Source organism: Lacerta agilis, chromosome 1 (assembly GCF_009819535.1).
Source record: "Lacerta agilis isolate rLacAgi1 chromosome 1, rLacAgi1.pri, whole genome shotgun sequence".
Classification (NCBI taxonomy): Eukaryota; Metazoa; Chordata; class Lepidosauria; order Squamata; family Lacertidae; genus Lacerta; species Lacerta agilis.
The window spans coordinates 11,745,513-11,768,718 of record NC_046312.1 but is presented as its reverse complement, the minus strand read 5'-3'; the positions used below and the strand labels follow the sequence as shown (position 1 = coordinate 11,768,718).

Here is a 23,206-nt window from a genome sequence, read left to right as displayed (position 1 = left end):
ATGTAAATGCTTTTATAAATAAAATAGATACATAAAGGGGGTGTTTTTAAGCCTAAGGACAACATTCCTTCACGGACAACTTCATGAGGGACACGGGCCAGCAGTAGGCAGGGCCTGAGGTAAAAGTGGGGGTGGCCATAGGCATACTTTGATGAGGAACATGGCTCTTTGTATAGCAGGCTACATTTTTATCCATTCTCCACCAAAGCAAGTAAGAGGCATTCACACAGTTCAAGGACACATTCCTGACAGAGAGGAATACAGAAAAGTGAGGGTACAGAAAAATGACAGAGATGTATTTGAGGCCTGGGTAGAGGCTGTGGCTTAGGGAGAGGGGGTCCTGGGGGGGGGATACACATCTGGCTTTAGGTTCCTCATACCCAAACTGAAACGACAACTTTCTAGTTCTTACGATGGCGAAGGCATACTTGAAAATGTTGTGAGCAACGCCTGCCGAAATCTTAGAAACCAGTGGGATGACTGGACAATACTGTATTTCAAGTGGGCAGGGTGCTGGTGTCCTTTTGATAATGATTTTATTGGTTTTCCAAAAATAGCAAAAGTTAAAAAAAAAACAATACCAATAACAATACAAAAATAAAACAACAATGCTTGACTTCCCTCCATTCCCCTTCTTGGTTCCATTATTTTATAGTTGTTCGTGCACGTCAGTAACACCTTATGTTCTTAATAATCCATTTTTAAAACCTTCATCTAATTACAAGTGAGTTATACTAATTACAAGTTATACTAATGTAAAGATCTATACACAAAGCTTGAAAAACATACATTGAACATTTGCCCTTTTTTATTAACTCCAAGTCTCTCCTTCTTGCACATCAGAATATTTAATTTATGCTGCATAGTTCAATACAGTAGTTAGTTTTGCCATTCTTCTTTATCTTCTTTGGCAGAGGTTTCTTCCTTCAGAAGTGGCTGTCTGGTCTTTGCCTAGCATCCACTCTCGAGATACAGGAACAAAGTATTTCGCTCTATAAATCCATCAAGTCCTGTACCTTCAGGGTTGTTGTTTTTTTTAAATAACAATCATTTTCTACACTCTCGTCAAATCTTTATATGTCTTTTCCCAGACCCCTTTTAAATGATTTTTACATTGCCACCTCAGGGTGCTGGTGTCCTGAATGGCTCCTTGCTTTTTTCTCAAATTGCTAGCAAAAGCGAAACAAATTGTGTAAAGTAGTTAAAACGACAGGATAAACTAGGCACCGTGAGGTGAAATACGGTATACAATTTTGTTAGGATTTATAGACGTTACTTCGACAGGTGCAAGATTTCTTATCGGTATACATTTTTGCCCCATGCTTCTTCCGGGGGGGGGGGACCACACGGTTTCTTTGCCCCCTCCCCTGTTATCCTGACAATAACCCTGTGAGGTAGATTAGCGTGAGAGAAAATGACTGCATGGCTGTGAGGATTCTGCATAGGATTCGGCTGTAGTTCCCTGAGAAATGCTGCATTTTGATGTGTTTTCTCCCTAACCAGCTTCAGTCTGATTTGAAAATGTAAGTCATATGATGACATCCATGCCCCCTCTCCACCCACTAGTGTGGACAGGCAATGGGAGACTTGGAAAAACACCCAACCTTTTATCTCATTGTATTATGAAAAAGATTTAACAAAAATTATTATTATTATACATCCAACCATGCTGATGTGTACAATGATGTCCAAATGTGATTTGAAATGAAGAAGAGGGAAATTATCCCACTGCATTTTAAGCTGGTAATGTGTACACAGCCAAAGTCTCTCTGTTAATTTAGTATGTTTTAATGTTTTGGGGTTTCTTGTTGCTATTTATTCATTTAAAAATTCTGATGTACATTGCCTTCAACAATTTTGAAGATGCAAAGGGGTGGGGATTAAATGCACACGTAATAAGTACTACAACCATTTATTTTGGAAATTCTGTTTCTCAGGGGAAGGAAGCACTAGAAACTTCAGAAAAGACATTCACAGAAGAAGATAAAGCGGACCTAATTGTAAAACAAAGAGTTGGAAGGCCAAAAAGATCCAAGAAGGACAGACTTTCCTGGCCAAAATTCCAGTCAATAAAAGGTAGAAAGATATTGGGGCAAAGGAGATCTCGTAGCACGTCAGATGCATATGAACATGCGATTCCGGATATTTCCCCAACAAGTACAGACACAGAATCACAATTTCAGCCTGAAGAAATTCATGCAAAAGTTAAAAGAGGAAGTCAAAAGAAACTAAGATTCCCCAGTATTGGATTCAAGATGCACAGAGCTAAACAAGAACCAGAGGAGAGGACAAAATATGAAGTCAAACCTCTCACAGACTATGAAAATGACACTGCCCAGGAAATCCCAGAAATAATCACAGTGCAATATTCTACTTCACGGGCTAAAGAGAAAAAACTGGAGGAAATACAGGAACCCAGAAAAGATGTTAGGGAAACAAAATTTGAACTGCCATATCATACAGGTAAATACCCTGAAGTTGAATTAACAATTAAAAAAACAAAAGAAAAGAAATCAAAATCCAAAGCCATCACAAAAAAATCAGAAACCACAGTGATAACAACACAAATAACAAAACCTGTATTGCAAACAGGTGAAATACAAGATATACAAATAAAACAGTTAACACCACCGAAACAACGAAAAAAGAAGCAAAAAGGATCTACAGAAAAAATGTATACAAAATTACAAATGGATAGTGAACAAAGAGAAAAAGAAAAAAAAGACATTGATGGCATCAAAGGAATAATTGATCAAAATGAAGAAGATTCAAAAGTCACGATACCAACAACTGTCATACATATGCCGACAGCCAAAGCTTCTTTGGAACTTCAAACTACAAACATACAACTAGAGACGCCATCAACTGATATGTCTCTGGGTGTTCCTGAGATTAAGAAGGATGGCATGGACACTACGTTTAAAATGCCGAAATTCAAAATGCCCAAATTTGGAACAGAACTGAAGGCTCCAGACCTAAAGATTGAGGCACAATCGTCGGATATTGCTGTAGGTGGAGTTGAAGCTAATCTGGAGGACACCGACAGTAAATTTAAGATGCCAAAACTCCAAATGCCCAAGTTTGGAATGTCACTTCCCAAGGAGAAATTCACTACAGAGGCAGAAACCACCTTACCTTCTGTGGATGTGGAAATCTCCAAACCAGAAATAAAAGGGGAAGTGACCCTGCCCTCTGTGGGGATTGAGACTGACGCGAAATTGCCCGGAGCTGAAATGAAGGCACCTAGTGTAGAGTTGGAGGTTGCTGAGAAGGGCAAAATCAAAATGCCTGATGTCAAAATGCCAAGCGTCAAGGTTCCCAAAATGAAGACTCCTCAGGTGGGAGTCTCTCTGCCAAAGGCTAAAGCAGACATCTCTGTTCCCAAAGCAAAAGTGGAAATTCCAGAGGAAGAGGTCTCTGTTAAGGTGCCCGATGCAGAAGGCAGCATTGAGGGTGGCGGAATGAAAATACACATGCCAAAGTTAAAGATGCCCAGCATGGGTTTCTCCAAACCAGAGATCAAAGGTCCCAAAGTCGATGTGGACGTCAGCGCACCCAAGGTTGACATTGGTCTTCCAGACGTCAGTGTAACCAAGCCTGAGATCAAAGCAGGTGACTTTTCAGCAGACATTAAGTTCTCAGCACCTGACATGAAGATTCCAGTGGGAGAGTCTTCCTTGGAACTGACGGCTCCAGACCTACAAGTTAAGGCACCATCAGCAGATATTGCTGTAGGTGGAGTTGAAGCTAAGCTGGAGGGTACCGACAGTAGATTTAAGATGCCAAAATTCCAAATGCCAAAGTTTGGAATGTCACTGCCCAAGGGGAAAGACACTGCAGAGGGAGGAATCAGCTTACCTTCTGTGGATGTGGATATCTCCAAACCAGAACTGAAAGGGGAAGAGACCCTGCCCTCTGTGGGCATCAAGACTGACGTGAAATTGCCCGGAGCTGAAATGAAGGCACCAAGTGTGAAGTTGGAGGTGGCTGAGAAGGGCAAAATCAAAATGCCTGATGTCAAAATGCCAAGCGTCAAGGTTCCCAAAATGAAGACGCCTCAGGTGGGAGTCTCGCTGCCCAAGGTTGAAGCAGACATCTCTGTTCCCACAGCAACAGTGGACATTCCAGAGGCAGGGGTCTCTGTTAAGGTGCCTGATGCAGAAGGCAGCATCGAGGGTGGCGGAATGAAAATGCACATGCCAAAGTTCAAGATGCCCAGCATGGGTTTCTCCAAGCCAGAGATCAAAGGTCCCAAAGTTGATGTGGACGTCAGCGCACCCAAGGTTGACATTGGTCTTCCGGATGTTAATATAATCAAGCCTGAGATAAAGGCAGGTGACATTTCAGCAGACATTACGTTTTCAGCACCCGACATGAAGATTCCAGCAGGAGAGTCTTGCTTGGAACTGAAGGCTCCAGACCTAAAGGTTGAGGCACCATCGGCGGATGTCCCTCTGGGTGGAATTGAAGCTAAGCTGGAGGGCATGGACAGTAAATTTAAGATGCCAAAATTCCAAATGCCCAGCTTTGCAATGTCACTTCCCAAAGGGAAAGACACTTCAGAGGGAGAAATAAGCATACCTTCTGTGGAGGTTGATATCTCCAAACCAGAACTGAAAGGGGAAGTGACCCTGCCCACTATGGGCATCGAGACTGACGTAAAATTGTCCAAACCTGAAATGAAGGCACCTAGTGTAGAGCTGGAGGTGGCTGAGAAGGGCAAAATCAAAATGCCTGATGTCAAAATGCCAAGCGTCAAGGTTCCCCAAATGAAGACGCCTCAGGTGGGAGTCTCGCTGCCCAAGGTTGAAGCAGACATCTCTGTTCCCACAGCAAAAGTGGAAATTCCAGAGGCAGGGGTCTCTGTTAAGGTGCCTGATGCAGAAGGCAGCATCGAGGGTGAAGGGAAGAAAATGCACATGCCAAAGTTAAAGATGCCCAGCATGGGTTTCTCCAAACCAGAGATCAAAGGTCCCAAAGTCGATGTGGACGTCAGCGCACCCAAGGTTGACATTGGTCTTCCAAACATCAGTATAAGCAAGCCTGAGATAAAGGCAGGTGACATTTCAGCAGACATTAAGTTCTCAGCACCCGACATGAAGATTCCAGCAGGAGAGTCTTCCTTGGAACTGAAAGCTCCAGATCTAAAGGTTGAGGCACCATCAGCAGATATTGCTGTAGGTGGAATCGAAGCTAAGCTGGAGGGCACCGACAGTAAATTTAAGATGCCAAAATTCCAAATGCCAAAGTTTGGAATGTCACTCCCCAGGGGGAAAGACACTGCAGAGGGAGGAATCAGCTTACCTTCTGTGGATGTGGATATCTCCAAACCAGAACTGAAAGGGGAAGTGACCCTGCCCTCTGTGGACATAGAGACTGACGTGAAATTGCCTGGAGCTGAAATGAAGGCACCAAGTGTGGAGTTGGAGGTCGCTGAGAAGGGCAAAATCAAAATGCCTGATGTCAAAATGCCAAGCGTCAAGGTTCCCAAAATGAAGACCCCTCCGGTGGGAGTCTCACTGCCAAAGGCTAAAGCAGACATCTCTGTTCCCAAAGCAACAGTGGACATTCCAGAGGCAGAGGTCTCCGTTAAGGTGCCCGATGCAGAAGGCAGCATCGAGGGTGGCGGAATGAAAATACACATGCCAAAGTTCAAGATGCCCAGCATGCGTTTCTCCAATCCAGAGATCAAAGGTCCCAAAGTCGATGTGGACGTCAGCGCACCCAAGGTTGACATTGGTCTTCCAGACATCAGTGTAACCAAGCCTGAGATCAAAGCAGGTGACTTTTCAGCAGACATTAAGTTCTCAGCACCTGACATGAAGATTCCAGTGGGAGAGTCTTCCTTGGAACTGACGGCTCCAGACCTACAAGTTAAGGCACCATCAGCAGATATTGCTGTAGGTGGAGTTGAAGCTAAGCTGGAGGGTACCGACAGTAGATTTAAGATGCCAAAACTCCAAATGCCCAAGTTTGGTATGTCACGTCCCAAGGGGAAAGACACTGCAGAGGGGGAAATTACCTTACCTTCTGTGGATGTGGATATCTCCAAACCAGAACTGAAAGGGGAAGTGACCCTGCCCTCTGTGGGCATCAAGACTGACGTGAAATTGCCTGGAGCTGAAATGAAGGCAGCAAGTGTGGAGTTGGAGGTGGCTGAGAAGGGCAAAATCAAAATGCCTGATGTCAAAATGCCAAGCGTCAAGGTTCCCAAAGTGAAGACGCCTCAGGTGGGAGTCTCGCTGCCCAAGGTTGAAGCAGACATGTCTGTTCCCAAAGCAACAGTGGAAATTCCAGAGGCAGGGGTCTCCGTTAAGGTGCCTGATGCAGAAGGCAGCATCGAGGGTGGCGGAATGAAAATGCACATGCCAAAGTTCAAGATGCCCAGCATGGGTTTCTCCAAGCCAGAGATCAAAGGTCCCAAAGTTGATGTGGACGTCAGTGCACCCAAGGTTGACATTGGTCTTCCAGACGTCAGTGTAAGCAAACCTGAGATAAAGGCAGGTGACATTTCAGCAGACATTAAGTTCTCAGCACCCGACATGAAGATTCCAGCAGGAGAGTCTTCCTTGGAACTGAAGGCTCCAGACCTACAAGTTAAAGCACCATCGGCGGATGTCGCTCTGGGTGGAATTGAAGCTAAGCTGGAGGGCATGGACAGTAAATTTAAGATGCCAAAATTCCAAATGCCCAGCTTTGCCATGTCACTTCCCAAAGGGAAAGACACTTCAGAGGGAGAAATAAACATACCTTCTGTGGAGGTTGATATCTCCAAACCAGAAGTGAAAGGGGAAGTGACCCTGCCCACTATGGGCATCGAGACTAACGTAAAATTGTCCAAACCTGAAATGAAGGCACCAAATGTAGAGTTGGAGGTGGCTGAGAAGGGCAAAATCAAAATGCCTGATGTCAAAATGCCAAGCGTCAAGGTTCCCCAAATGAAGACTCCTCAGGTGGGAGTCTCACTGCCAAAGGCTAAAGCAGACATCTCTGTTCCCAAAGCAACAGTGGACATTCCAGAGGCAGAGGTCTCCGTTAAGGTGCCCGATGCAGAAGGCAGCATCGAGGGTGGCGGAATGAAAATACACATGCCAAAGTTCAAGATGCCCAGCATGGGTTTCTCCAAACCAGAGATCAAAGGTCCCAAAGTCGATGTGGACGTCAGCGCACCCAAGGTTGACATTGGTCTTCCAGACATCAGTGTAACCAAGCCTGAGATCAAAGCAGGTGACTTTTCAGCAGACATTAAGTTCTCAGCACCTGACATGAAGATTCCAGTGGGAGAGTCTTCCTTGGAACTGACGGCTCCAGACCTACAAGTTAAGGCACCATCAGCAGATATTGCTGTAGGTGGAGTTGAAGCTAAGCTGGAGGGTACCGACAGTAGATTTAAGATGCCAAAACTCCAAATGCCCAAGTTTGGTATGTCACGTCCCAAGGGGAAAGACACTGCAGAGGGGGAAATTACCTTACCTTCTGTGGATGTGGATATCTCCAAACCAGAACTGAAAGGGGAAGTGACCCTGCCCTCTGTGGACATAGAGACTGATGTGAAATTGCCTGGAGCTGAAATGAAGGCAGCAAGTGTGGAGTTGGAGGTGGCTGAGAAGGGCAAAATCAAAATGCCTGATGTCAAAATGCCAAGTGTCAAGGTTCCCAAAATGAAGACGCCTCAGGTGGGAGTCTCGCTGCCCAAGGTTGAAGCAGACATCTCTGTACCCACAGCAAAAGTGGAAATTCCAGAGGAAGAGGTCTCTGTTAAGGTGCCCGATGCAGAAGGCAGCATTGAGGGTGGCGGAATGAAAATACACATGCCAAAGTTCAAGATGCCCAGCATGGGTTACTCCAAACCAGAGATCAAAGGTCCCAAAGTCGATGTGGACGTCAGCGCACCCAAGGTTGACATTAGTCTTCCAGACGTCAGTATAAGCAAACCTGAGATAAAGGCAGTTGACATTTCAGAAGATATCAGCCTCTCAGCACCCAATATCAAGATTCCAGCAGGAGAGTCTTCCTTGGAACTGAAGGCGCCAGACCTAAATATTGAGGCACAATTGTCTGATATTGCTGTAGGTGGAGTTGAAGCTAATCTGGAGGACACCGACAGTAAATTTAAGATGCCAAAACTCCAAATGCCCAAGTTTGGAATGTCACTTCCCAAGGAGAAATTCGCTACAGAGGCAGAAATCACCTTACCTTCTGTGGATGTGGAAATCTCCAAACCAGAAATAAAAGGGGAAGTGACCCTGCCCTCTGTGGGGATTGAGACTGATGTGAAATTTCCCGGAGCTGAAATGAAGGCACCAAGTGTGGAGTTGGAGGTGGCTGAGAAGGGCAAAATCAAAATGCCTGATGTCAAAATGCCAAGCGTCAAGGTTCCCAAAGTGAAGATGCCTCAGGTGGGAGTCTCGCTGCCCAAGGTTGAAGCAGACATGTCTGTTCCCAAAGCAACAGTGGAAATTCCAGAGGCAGGGGTCTCCGTTAAGGTGCCTGATGCAGAAGGCAGCATCGAGGGTGGCGGAATGAAAATGCACATGCCAAAGTTCAAGATGCCCAGCATGGGTTTCTCCAAGCCAGAGATCAAAGGTCCCAAAGTTGATGTGGACGTCAGTGCACCCAAGGTTGACATTGGTCTTCCAGACGTCAGTGTAAGCAAACCTGAGATAAAGGCAGGTGACATTTCAGCAGACATTAAGTTCTCAGCACCCGACATGAAGATTCCAGCAGGAGAGTCTTCCTTGGAACTGAAGGCTCCAGACCTACAAGTTAAAGCACCATCGGCGGATGTCGCTCTGGGTGGAATTGAAGCTAAGCTGGAGGGCATGGACAGTAAATTTAAGATGCCAAAATTCCAAATGCCCAGCTTTGCCATGTCACTTCCCAAAGGGAAAGACACTTCAGAGGGAGAAATAAACATACCTTCTGTGGAGGTTGATATCTCCAAACCAGAAGTGAAAGGGGAAGTGACCCTGCCCACTATGGGCATCGAGACTAACGTAAAATTGTCCAAACCTGAAATGAAGGCACCAAATGTAGAGTTGGAGGTGGCTGAGAAGGGCAAAATCAAAATGCCTGATGTCAAAATGCCAAGCGTCAAGGTTCCCCAAATGAAGACTCCTCAGGTGGGAGTCTCACTGCCAAAGGCTAAAGCAGACATCTCTGTTCCCAAAGCAACAGTGGACATTCCAGAGGCAGAGGTCTCCGTTAAGGTGCCCGATGCAGAAGGCAGCATCGAGGGTGGCGGAATGAAAATACACATGCCAAAGTTCAAGATGCCCAGCATGCGTTTCTCCAATCCAGAGATCAAAGGTCCCAAAGTCGATGTGGACGTCAGCGCACCCAAGGTTGACATTGGTCTTCCAGACATCAGTGTAACCAAGCCTGAGATCAAAGCAGGTGACTTTTCAGCAGACATTAAGTTCTCAGCACCTGACATGAAGATTCCAGTGGGAGAGTCTTCCTTGGAACTGACGGCTCCAGACCTACAAGTTAAGGCACCATCAGCAGATATTGCTGTAGGTGGAGTTGAAGCTAAGCTGGAGGGTACCGACAGTAGATTTAAGATGCCAAAACTCCAAATGCCCAAGTTTGGTATGTCACGTCCCAAGGGGAAAGACACTGCAGAGGGGGAAATTACCTTACCTTCTGTGGATGTGGATATCTCCAAACCAGAACTGAAAGGGGAAGTGACCCTGCCCTCTGTGGGCATCAAGACTGACGTGAAATTGCCTGGAGCTGAAATGAAGGCAGCAAGTGTGGAGTTGGAGGTGGCTGAGAAGGGCAAAATCAAAATGCCTGATGTCAAAATGCCAAGCGTCAAGGTTCCCAAAGTGAAGACGCCTCAGGTGGGAGTCTCGCTGCCCAAGGTTGAAGCAGACATCTCTGTTCCCACAGCAAAAGTGGAAATTCCAGAGGAAGAGGTCTCTGTTAAGGTGCCTGATGCAGAAGGCAGCATTGAGGGTGGCGGAATGAAAATACACATGCCAAAGTTCAAGATGCCCAGCATGGGTTTCTCCAAACCAGAGATCAAAGGTCCCAAAGTCGATGTGGACGTCAGCGCACCCAAGGTTGACATTGGTCTTCCGGACGTCAGTGTAACCAAGCCTGAGATCAAAGCAGGTGACATCTCAGCAGACATTAAGTTCTCAGCACCCGACATGAAGATTCCAGCAGGAGAGTCTTCCTTGGAACTGAAAGCTCCAGATCTAAAGGTTGAGGCACCATCAGCAGATATTGCTGTAGGTGGAGTTGAAGCTAAGCTGGAGGGTACCGACAGTAGATTTAAGATGCCCAAATTCCATATGCCCAAGATTGGAATGTCACTGCCCAAGGGGAAAGCCGCTGCAGAGGGAGGAATCAGCCTACCTTCTGTGGATGTGGATATCTCCAAACCAGAACTGAAAGGGGAAGTGACCCTGCCCTCTGTGGACATAGAGACTGATGTGAAATTGCCCGGAGCTGAAATGAAGGCACCAAGTGTGGAGTTGGAGGTCACTGAAAAGGGCAAAATCAAAATGCCTGATGTCAAAATGCCAAGCGTCAAGGTTCCCAAAATGAAGACGCCTCAGGTGGGAGTCTCGCTGCCCAAGGTTGAAGCAGACATCTCTGTTCCCAAAGCAACAGTGGAAATTCCAGAGGCAGGGTTCTCTGTTAAGGTGCCTGATGCAGAAGGCAGCATCGAGGGTGGCGGAATGAAAATGCACATGCCAAAGTTCAAGATGCCCAGCATGGGTTTCTCCAAGCAAGAGATCAAAGGTCCCAAAGTTGATGTGGACGTCAGTGCACCCAAGGTTGACATTGGTCTTCCGAATGTTAATATAATCAAGCCTGAGATAAAGGCAGGTGACATTTCAGCAGACATTACGTTTTCAGCACCCGACATGAAGATTCCAGCAGGAGAGTCTTGCTTGGAACTGAAGGCTCCAGACCTAAAGGTTGAGGCACCATCGGCGGATGTCCCTCTGGGTGGAATTGAAGCTAAGCTGGAGGGCATGGACAGTAAATTTAAGATGCCAAAATTCCAAATGCCCAGCTTTGCCATGTCACTTCCCAAAGGGAAAGACACTTCAGAGGGAGAAATAAGCATACCTTCTGTGGAGGTTGATATCTCCAAACAGGGACTGAAAGGGGAAGTGACCCTGCCCACTATGGGCATCGAGACTGACGTAAAATTGTCCAAACCTGAAATGAAGGCACCAAATGTAGAGTTGGAGGTGGCTGAGAAGGGCAAAATCAAAATGCCTGATGTCAAAATGCCAAGCGTCAAGGTTCCCAAAATGAAGACTCCTCAGGTGGGAGTCTCACTGCCAAAGGCTAAAGCAGACATCTCTGTTCCCAAAGCAACAGTGGAAATTCCAGAGGCAGAGGTCTCCGTTAAGGTGCCCGATGCAGAAGGCAGCATCGAGGGTGGAGGAATGAAAATACACATGCCAAAGTTCAAGATGCCCAGCATGGGTTTCTCCAAACCAGAGATCAAAGGTCCCAAAGTCGATGTGGACGTCAGCGCACCCAAGGTCGACATTGGTCTTCCAGACGTCAGTGTAACCAAGCCTGAGATCAAAGCAGGTGACTTTTCAGCAGACATTAAGTTCTCAGCACCTGACATGAAGATTCCAGCGGGAGAATCTTCCATGGAACTGAAGGCTCCAGACCTACAAGTTAAGGCACCATCAGCAGATATTGCAGTAGGTGGAGTTGAAGCTAAGCTGGAGGGTACCGACAGTAGATTTAAGATGCCCAAATTCCATATGCCCAAGTTTGGAATGTCACTGCCCAAGGGGAAAGCCGCTGCAGAGGGAGGAATCAGCTTACCTTCTGTGGATGTGGATATCTCCAAACCAGAACTGAAAGGGGAAGTGACCCTGCCTTCTGTGGACATAGAGACTGATGTGAAATTCCCCGGAGCTGAAATGAAGGCACCAAGTGTGGAGTTGGAGGTCGCTGAGAAGGGCAAAATCAAAATGCCTGATGTCAAAATGCCAAGCGTCAAGGTTCCCAAAATGAAGACGCCTCAGGTGGGGGTCTCACTGCCCAAGGTTGAAGCAGACATCTCTGTACCCACAGCAAAAGTGGAAATTCCAGAGGCAGGGGTCTCTGTTAAGGTGCCTGATGCAGAAGGCAGCATCGAGGGTGAAGGGAAGAAAATGCACATGCCAAAGTTCAAGATGCCCAGCATGGGTTTCTCCAAACCAGAGATCAAAGGTCCCAAAGTCGATGTGGACGTCAGCGCACCCAAGGTTGACATTGGTCTTCCAAACATCAGTATAAGCAAGCCTGAGATAAAGGCAGGTGACATTTCAGCAGATATCAGCCTCTCAGCACCCGACATGAAGTTTCCAGCGGGAGAGTCTTCCTTGGAACTGAAGGCTCCAGACCTACAAGTTAAGGCACCATCAACAGATATTGCTGTAGGTGGAGTTGAAGCTAAGCTGGAGGGTACCGACAGTAGATTTAAGATGCCCAAAATCCATATGCCCAAGATTGGAATGTCACTGCCCAAGGGGAAAGCCGCTGCAGAGGGAGGAATCAGTTTACCTTCTGTGGATGTGGATATCTCCAAACCAGAACTGAAAGGGGAAGTGACCCTGCCCTCTGTGGGCATCGACACTGACGTCAAATTGCCCGCAGCTGAAATGAAGGCACCTAGTATAGAGTTGGAGGTTCCTGAGAAGGGCAAAATCAAAATGCCTGATGTCAAAATGCCAAGCGTCAAGGTTCCCAAAGTGAAGACGCCTCAGGTGGGAGTCTCGCTGCCCAAGGTTGAAGCAGACATCTCTGTTCCCAAAGCAACAGTGGACATTCCAGATGAAGAGGTCTCTGTTAAGGTGCCTGATGCAGAAGGCAGCATTGAGGGTGGCGGAATGCAAATACACATGCCAAAGTTCAAGATGCCCAGCATGGGTTTCTCCAAACCAGAGATCAAAGGTCCCAAAGTCGATGTGGACGTCAGCGCACCCAAGGTTGACATTGGTCTTCCAGACGTCAGTGTAACCAAGCCTGAGATCAAAGCAGGTGACTTTTCAGCAGACATTAAGTTCTCAGCACCTGACATGAAGATTCCAGCGGGAGAATCTTCCTTGGAACTGATGGCTCCAGACCTACAAGTTAAGGCACCATCAGCAGATATTGCTGTAGGTGGAGTTGAAGCTAAGTTGGAGGGTACCGACAGTAGATTTAAGATGCCCAAATTCCATATGCCCAAGTTTGGAATGTCACTGCCCAAGGGGAAAGCTGCTGCAGAGGGAGGAATCAGCTTACCTACTGTGGAGGTTGATATCTCCAAACCAGAACTGAAAGGGGAAGTGACCCTGCCTTCTGTGGACGTAGAGACTGATGTCAAATTGCCCGGAGTTGAAATGAAGGCACCAAGTGTGGAGTTGGAGGTGGATGAGAAGGGTAAAATCAAAATGCCTGATGTCAAAATGCCAAGCGTCAAGGTTCCCAAAATGAAGACGCCTCAGGTGGGAGTCTCGCTGCCCAAAGTTGAAGCAGACATCTCTGTTCCCAAAGCAACAGTGGAAATTCCAGAGGCAGGGGTCTCTGTTAAGGTGCCTGATGCACAAGGCAGCATCGAGGGTGAAGGGAAGAAAATGCACATGCCAAAGTTCAAGATGCCCAGCATGGGTTTCTCCAAACCAGAGATCAAAGGTCCCAAAGTCGATGTGGACGTCAGCGCACCCAAGGTTGACATTGGTCTTCCAGACGTCAGTATAAGCAAGCCTGAGATAAAGGCAGGTGACATTTCAGCAGATATCAGCCTCTCAGCACCCGACATGAAGATTCCAGCGGGAGAGTCTTCCTTGGAACTGAAGGCTCCAGACCTACAAGTTAAGGCACCATCAACAGATATTGCTGTAGGTGGAGTTGAAGCTAAGCTGGAGGGTACCGACAGTAGATTTAAGATGCCCAAATTCCATATGCCCAAGTTTGGAATGTCACTGCCCAAGGGGAAAGCCGCTGCAGAGGGAGGAATCAGCTTACCTTCTGTGGATGTGGATATCTCCAAACCAGAACTGAAAGTGGAAGTGACCCTGCCCTCTGTGGGCATCGACACTGACGTCAAATTGCCCGCAGCTGAAATGAAGGCACCTAGTATAGAGTTGGAGGTGCCTGAGAAGGGCAAAATCAAAATGCCTGATGTCAAAATGCCAAGCGTCAAGGTTCCCAAAGTGAAGACGCCTCAGGTGGGAGTCTCGCTGCCCAAGGTTGAAGCAGACATCTCTGTTCCCAAAGCAACAGTGGACATTCCAGATGAAGAGGTCTCTGTTAAGGTGCCTGATGCAGAAGGCAGCATTGAGGGTGAAGGGAAGAAAATGCACATGCCAAAGTTCAAGATGCCCAGCATTGGTTTCTCCAAACCAGAGATCAAAGGTCCCAAAGTCGATGTGGACGTCAGCGCACCCAAGGTTGACATTGGTCTTCCAGACGTCAGTATAAACAAGCCTGAGATAAAGGCAGGTGACATTGCAGCAGATATCAACCTCTCAGCACCCGACATGAAGATTCCAGCTGGAGAGTCTTCCTTGGAACTGAAGGCTCCAGACCTACAAGTTAAGGTACCATCAACAGATATTGCTGTAGGTGGAGTTGAAGCTAAGCTGGAGGGTACCGACAGTAGATTTAAGATGCCCAAATTCCATATGCCCAAGTTTGGAATGTCACTGCCCAAGGGGAAAGCTGCTGCAGAGGGAGGAATCAGCTTACCCACTGTGGAGGTTGATATCTCCAAACCAGAACTGAAAGGGGAAGTGACCCTGCCTTCTGTGGACGTAGAGACTGATGTCAAATTGCCCGGAGTTGAAATGAAGGCACCAAGTGTGGAGTTGGAGGTCGATGAGAAGAGCAAAATCAAAATGCCTGATGTCAAAATGCCAAGCGTCAAGGTTCCCAAAGTGAAGACGCCTCAGGTGGGAGTCTCGCTGCCCAAGGTTGAAGCAGACATCTCTGTTCCCACAGCAAAAGTGGAAATTCCAGAGGCAGGGGTCTCTGTTAAGGTGCCTGATGCAGAAGGCAGCATTGAGGGTGGCGGAATGAAAATACACATGCCAAAGTTCAAGATGCCCAGCATGGGTTTCTCCAAACCAGAGATCAAAGGTCCCAAAGTCGATGTGGACGTCAGCGCACCCAAGGTTGACATTGGTCTTCCAGACGTCAGTATAAGCAAGCCTGAGATAAAGGCAGGTGACATTTCAGCAGATATCAGCCTCTCAGCACCCGACATGAAGATTCCAGCGGGAGAGTCTTCCTTGGAACTGAAGGCTCCAGACCTACAAGTTAAGGCACCATCAGCAGATATTGCTGTAGGTGGAGTTGAAGCTAAGCTGGAGGGTACCGACAGTAGATTTAAGATGCCCAAATTCCATATGCCCAAGATTGGAATGTCACTGCCCAAGGGGAAAGCCGCTGCAGAGGGAGGAATCAACTTACCTTCTGTGGAAGTGGATATCTCCAAACCAGAACTGAAAGGGGAAGTGACCCTGCCCTCTGTGGACATAGAGACTGATGTGAAATTGCCTGGAGCTGAAATGAAGGCTCCAAGTGTGGAGTTGGAGGTCGCTGAGAAGGGCAAAATCAAAATGCCTGATGTCAAAATGCCAAGCGTCAAGGTTCCCAAAATGAAGACGCCTCAGGTGGGAGTCTCGCTGCCCAAGGTTGAAGCAGACATCTCTGTACCCACAGCAAAAGTGGAAATTCCAGAGGCAGAGGTTTCTGTTAAGGTGCCCGATGCAGAAGGCAGCATTGAGGGTGGCGGAATGAAAATACACATGCCAAAGTTCAAGATGCCCAGCATGGGTTTCTCCAAGCCAGAGATCAAAGGTCCCAAAGTCGATGTGGACCTCAGCTCACCCAAGGTTGACATTGCTCTTCCGGATGTCAGTGTAACAGAACCTGAGATCAAGGCAGGGGATGTTTCAGCAGACATCAAGTTCTCAGCACCCGACGTGAAGATTCCAAAGGGTGCGGCTTCCTTTGAACTGAGAGCTGCAGACCTACAAATAGAGGTACCTCCTGCTGAGATTACTCTGGATGGTGCTGAGGCAAAGATGGAGGGCCTGGACAGCAAATTTAGGATACAAAAACTCCAGGCGCCCAAATTTGGAATTTCACCTCCCAAAGCAAAAGCTGCAGACGAGGAGATCTCTTGTCCATTTGTGGATATTTCTGTTCTCAAATCAAATGCTGACCTCCAAGGACCAGATTCAGAAAGCAAAAATATTAAATGTGAAACCTATGAAAAAGAAATTGTAGGAAAGGAAAGCAAATTTAAAATGCCAAAATTCAAGCTTCCATCTTTTAGCTGGTCTCCAAAGAAAGAAGCAAGTGTTTCTACTGATATTTATGCAAATTTAGAAGATGCCTCAGTTCCAGTTTCAGCAGGTGAAATTGAATCTGAATTAACACTCACTGTAGAGGAAGGAGAAATCCACATTGAAGAACTAGAGGGACATATGTCTTTTGATAAAGACAGTGAGAAAACCAAAACCAGAAGGCCTCATTTTAGCATGCCAAAGATATCCCTTCCCAAAATGAAAAGTCATAAAGCAGAAATATCTGTACCACAGTTGCATGCTGACATTACAGTATCTACTACAGAGGATGAAGGAGAGATGACACTACAAATGCCAGATACAGATATCAGTGGTGGTGATCCTAGAAAAGGCATTAAAATGCCCAAAGTTAAGCTTCCAAGCCTAGAACTTTCCAAACCAGAACTTAAAGGTCCAAAAATGGACATGGAAATCAGCTTACCTGAAAGTGATGTCAAACTTCCTATACCTGATGCCGGTCTTTCAGAACCAGAATTAAAATCACTTGACGTTGGTGATAATATTAGTAAAACAATGGCAGAAATTAAAGTCCCTGTGGTGAAAGGCCTAGAAGTAGGAATTGAAGGACCGTCCACTGATATCTCTGTAGATGGAACAGAGATAAAAACTGAAGGCATGGATGGGAAGATGAAAAGGCCTAAATTCCAAAGGCCTAAGTTTGGAATCTCATTTTCTAAAGGAAAAACTTCAGACACCGAGATTAGTTTGCCACCTGAAGATGCAAAAGTTCCTCAGCTGAAAACGACTGCAGATATTGCAGATATTGCAGTAGAGGCACCAACACTTGAAGGTGAAGGTGACGTAGCTGGTTCAGGAAAAACCGGCCCCGGAGGGAAAATTAAAATGCCCCAAATTCCTACAGCTGACATGAAGATTCCAGCAACAGACATAAAATTACCATCGGTGGGTCTTTCTGTGGTACAGCCAGAGACAGAGGCTCAAGATTTGATTGCTGCAGCAAAAGATGCTAAATTTGAGGGAGATGTAAAGACTGGAAGTATAGATGCAGAAGAAAAAGAAGGACATTTCAAAATGCCAAAATTCAAATTGCCATCATTTAATTGGTCACCTAAAAAGGAAGCGAGTGTTAAAACTACTGCAAAAGAACCTTTGGAAGAACCTAAATTGACTATCTTACCAGATGATACAGATGCAGAACTAACAGCAGTTCTGTCAGAAGATCAAGAAGTCCACATGGAGCTAGATACTGAAATATCTACAAAAAAAGGTCAGATGAAAAGGCCTCATTTTAATATGCCCAAAATCTCCCTTCACAGGCCAAAGCTACCAAAATCACAGGGTAGCCTACCAAAAGTGGAGGCAGATATTACTGTGGAAAGAGATGGGGCTTTGGTACAAATACCTGATATAGAGAGCAGTTTTACAACACAGAAAGAAGAAGAAACTGAAATATGCATAAAAGTGCCAAAGGGCACATCAAAAGTGAGAATCAAAGCTCCCCAAATAGATACTGATATTAAAGTTGATATTAAGGAGCCCACCATAGATAGTTCAGTTGAACTGAAGAGTGCAGAAATAGGATCTGAAGGTGAAATCAATGTGGATAGTGGAAGTATGAAAACTGATGTTACGGAGGGGACGATTAGAATGCTAAAACTCCAAATGCCAAGGTTTGGAATTTCAATTCCAGAAGGAAAATCGCCAGAGACTGGGGTCACCTTACCCAAAATGGAAACTGAAGTTTCTCATCTACAAGCAACAACAGACTTTGAAAGACTTTGCGGTGAAGCTCCAACCTTGGAAGTAGATGCTGAACCCGCTGATGGAGAAATAAAGTTGTCAGCTGGAGAAATACAAATGCCCAGAGTTGACATCGAAGTATCTGACGTATCTGTTCGCAGCCCTGCAGAACATGAAGCAAAGTCTGGAGAGATTCAGACTGAGGAGTCTCCAGGTTGGTTTAAAATGCCCAAGTTTAGGATGCCTTCATTTGGCCGATCATCTTCAAAGGGGAAAAAGGGTGATTCTGAAGGAGATGGCAGTACAGGAAAAGCTCCTCTTGCTGAAGTAGAAATAGAAGCTCCCGAAATGGCAACCCAGTCTCCCCATGTGGTTAGTGAATTATATTCTGGACAGGACATTTTAGAAGGCAAAGTCATGTTTCCTCAAGAGGACATTACAAAAGATGGAGTTTCAATACAGAAGGAAAAGGACTTCAGCACTGGCCTATTAATGGGGGAAGGCAGTTTTTCACAGTCCTCAGGAAAAGCTGACAATAGAATAAGTCCCCTGGAGTGTAAAACATATGCCGATGTAGTTAAACTTGGTGCTGAAGGACAGATTGTACAGATACATACAACTTCATCCACTGTCCCTACATCAGAAATCAGTGTACCAAATGTGGGTATTGACATAACGGTGGCTGAGACACCTGCCACTGAAATTACTGTGGCTGGAACGGAGAAAAAAGTTGATGCTATCATTACAGAGGCAAACGTCGCTGAGCAAAGCCCTGATGCAAAGACTGAAAAGGAGAGCCAAATAAAATCACCCAAAAAAGATACTCAAGGAAAAGAAAGCATATTCAAAATGCCAAAGTTCAGTGTGCCTTCTTTTGGATGGTCAACCACAAAAACCAGCAAGAAAGTTGATAATGCTACATCTGACTTGCAAGAGCCTGATGTTAGACCACCAGAAGTTAGAATGGATGTTTCAGTCACTGATGAAGACTTTGAAATAATAGAGTACCCAATAGAAGGCTTTGAAAAAGATATGCCCATGGAAGGAGAAGTGAAAGCAGAAGAGACAGATGGCTCAAGTAAAACAAAATCATCAAAATTCAAGATGCCAAAGTTTGGCAGTTTACGTACTAAATCACGAAGTGCAGAAGTTGATGCTGATCCACCAAAGACAGAGGCTGAGGTGTCACTAGATAAAAATGAAAGAGAGATATTCGGAATCCAGGCTCAAAAAGCAGATGAGTTTGTTGACATGAAAAGTAGAAAGCTCGACTTTGCAGGGAAACCAGGAGAGACCAGTGGCAAACAAGTTTTTGGAGATTCAGAGCTAAGTTTCCATATTCACAAACTCAAAATACCCAAGTTCACATACAGTACATCTGTAGCTGAAGGACAAGTGTTGACTTCAGAAGACACAACACACATGAAATGTGCTGCTACTGATATAGATGGTGATGGTGCCCTTCAAAAAGAATTCAGAACTACATTCCACGATGAGAAGGTAGAAGACATTGGTTGTAATATCCAGAAATCAACAGTCAGAATTACAACATTGTCTGACATCCAAAGAACACAAGTGGAAACTAAACTGCCATCTACAGATCCTTCTTTTGAGGAGACAACAACAACACTCATACAGAGGCCAGTGGAATTCAACATTAAATTTCCTACAGAAAAAATAGACACTATGAACGGTAAAATCCAAAAATCAGTAGCTAAAATTACAACACTGACGGAACCAGATATTCAGACAACACAACTTGAATGTAAACTCCCATCTACTGAGTCATTTATTCAGAGTTCATCACTGCACATTGAAGGACCATACTTTGAAGGAAACGAAAAAAAGCTACAAAGTAAATCTGCGTTTGACTCCTGCGATTCTGAAAGTCAGGAATCTTTCTCAACTCAGATAGTGAGAGAATCAGAGATTCCTCCATCAGAAGTTCAAACTGCCACCTATGGGTTTTCTCTTTTAAAAGTGAAAATTCAGGAATCACTTGTGAGCTTGGATATGCCAGTCAAACTGTCTTCTACAGAATATACGAATGAAATGTTTGAGAGTAAAGATCACCAACCTTCAGGTGAAAAGGCAGGAGAAACGACACAAAAGACCAGCTTTGCTGAACTGAAAGTATCAGACAAAGGCCAAGAACTTATTGAAGAAGCATCTTCTACTACTAAGCTGACAAAGCTGAAAGCATTTGCAGTTGAAGTACAATCTTCTGATGAGTTTGCAGACAGTTCGATGATGTCCGAATCTGCTGTAGAAATTACCGAAGAAACTGAAGTTGTAAGTGCTGAAGAAGAGTCAACAACAGATCCAAAGGAAAAATCTGATAGTAAGAGATCTTCTGGCAGGTTTAAATTTTGGCTTCCAAGTATTGGGTTTTCTTCCTCTGTTGATGACACAAGCGCAGATTCCAAACCTGAAGTTCAAAAACCATTTCAAGAAGAGGCACAAGTCGATGTCCCAGCCACATCAGACAGTGACACTGCCAAACAAACTGAAAAAGCTGGATGGTTTCGATTCCCTAAGTTAGGTTTTTCATCTCCAACAAAAAAGGGTATGGAAACTGATAAAGTAGACGAGACAGATCCAAAAGAAGAAAAACCTCAGGATGAGGAAAGTCCGACAGAAAAATCAGAAACTTTTTTTGATGCGCAAGAATCCTTGCCAGCTGATGAGACAGTCGCAGAGGGTGAAACCTCAGAGACCACACCCATTGTTTCATCTTCTGCAAGAACTGAATTGATACTGCTAGAGAAAGGGAAAGCTGCACCCCAAAGCATTCCCGAAGAGGCATAAAAATAAGATGGTTTCTTTTCCTTCAAAACTCAAGCATACATAAAAATGTGATGAAACACTTTTCTAGGCTGGGGGGGGATTAGAAAACTCATTGCCTTCTTTCCAGCAAAAGAAAATAAAACATTGCATTAAAAGGAACGAAGAAATGTTTTGTTTAAAATTACAGTACTGTTTTCAAGCTCATTGAAATATAGAAAAATAGTTCCTAACAAAAACACTTGTTGCATGGGACACAAGGAAACAAAAATAGACAAAGGAAACTACTGACAAGAGACATCCATAGTTCTAATGAAACCAACAAATACCCTTTCTATTAATTTCCACGTGTTCTCTCTTCAGACCTACTTAGAGGAATAAAGACTGGACAAAAGTTTAAATATAATCATTATAGAATCAAATCACAGCAATGATTTTGTTCTAGATTATTTGCAGAGTATTAGGAAGCTAGTGCTGGGAGAATTAGGAGACATATTTTCTTTTTTAGATTTTATTTTTTTAACTGTATTTCTGCTGCTATCTTATGAAAAGTATATATAAATATATTTTCATTATCTTTGAGCAATAGGCATATTTCAGGATCGTTTTGAAACATAGACCAAATGGAAATAATACTGTAAATGTTACAATGCTTATTCTTCCTTTCCAGTCACGAAGCATCTTGCCAGTTTTCAAGACTATCAGTTAAACTGAAGTATTGGCACCTAAAAGAAATTGCATATCAGTCCTAAACATTTTGCGGAACAGCATATCTAAATGTTACTTCTGAAATTTCTTTTTAATGACAAAAAAAAATCTTAGCACCAGTGTCTTAAGATATGTGTTAGCGTGCCTTTTGAAGTTTTATATATGTAAAATATCAGGACTAGCCAACATCTGGTCACCTAGGTGAAAAGTAGCTGTAAGAAAAATACTGCTTGCCTTCATGCTTGTCCTGTGGCAATTTGGGTAAATGCATTTACAGAAGAAGCAGTTTCAGCTATGCCCCTGCAAAGATTTTTTTCAAGCCTTTGCACTGGGGAGTCAAAAGTTGAAGCCGGTACATGATGCACTCATCCAGCTTCCTACCGACTGGAGGCCAACACACACAAACTTCCTGTGGCTACCATGCCTGTAACTGATTGCCTGAGCAGATCACATGTTTTATGGTGCATACAGGATGAATACAAATGACCGTTTACCTTACTATGTGAAAACTTGCCATGGTGCATATTTAATTGGTGTCTGTTTTGTCCTGCCAAGCCGATAGAGATTTTAACCCACACTTCCTCACATTTCTTATCAGGTAGAGGGGGCGATGGGAGCGCTCCACCCCCATCGGCGCGATCCCGGTGGGGTTCCATCGCGGCTGTCCCCCCGCCCACGCTGGGCGCCCCGCCCCCGCAGGCTGCGCGCCCCGCCCCAGAACGCATGGCACGCCCTGCGGGTGGCACGCCCCACCCCCAGTATGCGTGCCCCAACCCTTTGGGTGGCATGCCCCGCCCCCGGGACGCGTGCCAGCCCAGCCCCTGCCTGCTCCCCGCCCCCAGTGCCGGAGAATGAAGCTCTGCCATTGTGCACAGTTCTGTCCTCCCAACACCTTGCTGCTTGTCTCCACCACCTAGTATCTGCCTGAGGCAATCGCTCCACTCTGCCTAATGGCAGAGCCAACCTTAGGGACCTTCCTGTACACATTCAGGCTGCCTGTGTGATTTAGAGTAAGGAATACAGAAGGATCCCTGGTGCTGAAGTGGAGGACAATGGTGTCAGTTGCCAGGTCATGACAGACTGTGTGGGTGGTGTAAGGTCCATGGGGTCATCCCCATTTCAGTCATATGAGGCATGAAGAGGGCTTTAGTTGATGGGAAAAAGTTATGGCTTGTCAACCGTAATCTGTATTCATTTGTTGACACTCGTTCACCCCAGTGTGACTCATTCACCCCAGTGTTGTTTTGTACCCTTCTGCTGAGCACTAAAGAGAAATCCCCCACAGGCCAGGTACAGATATGTAGCCACATGATCACGAGTAGTCACTCTCAGTCCAAAGACATGTGTTGGGCAGACCAAAGCCGTCACATTCATTAATCCATCCAACCAACCATTCAAAAGCGGTATTCGTTGACTTCAATCTTAAGACAAGGGTCGTAAGATCCAACTGTCTTGATAAAGAGGACCTTCTGACCACAACAGTACTCCTACAGGATGGGGGCTGAAGTGGCGTAAGGTGTGTACTTCAGTGTGACTGGATTGTAAACTGGCATTCAAGTGACTTCAGAAATAAAACTTAATAGTCAGGAGTTTAGTGCTTGGATAAGAGATGGAAGGGAGCATATGTAAGTGGCTTTAACTTTCCTAAGGATATAGGTTGTAAATAATTATTGTTTGCCTTTTGG

At 45.3% G+C, this 23,206-nt stretch overlaps 1 protein-coding gene across 1 annotated transcript in view; it reads left to right on the top strand.

Moving 5' to 3' along the window:
* LOC117060522 (neuroblast differentiation-associated protein AHNAK-like) overlaps window positions 1–22,149 on the top strand; it is a 94,431-nt gene extending 72,282 nt beyond the window's left edge. Inside the window, exon 7 of the mRNA XM_033172809.1 lies at window positions 1,948–22,149. Coding sequence (XP_033028700.1) covers window positions 1,948–20,837 — 18,890 coding nt within the window. The 3' untranslated portion in view covers window positions 20,838–22,149. The remainder of the gene's footprint in view (window positions 1–1,947) is intronic.
* The last annotated feature ends 1,057 nt before the right edge of the window (window positions 22,150–23,206 follow it).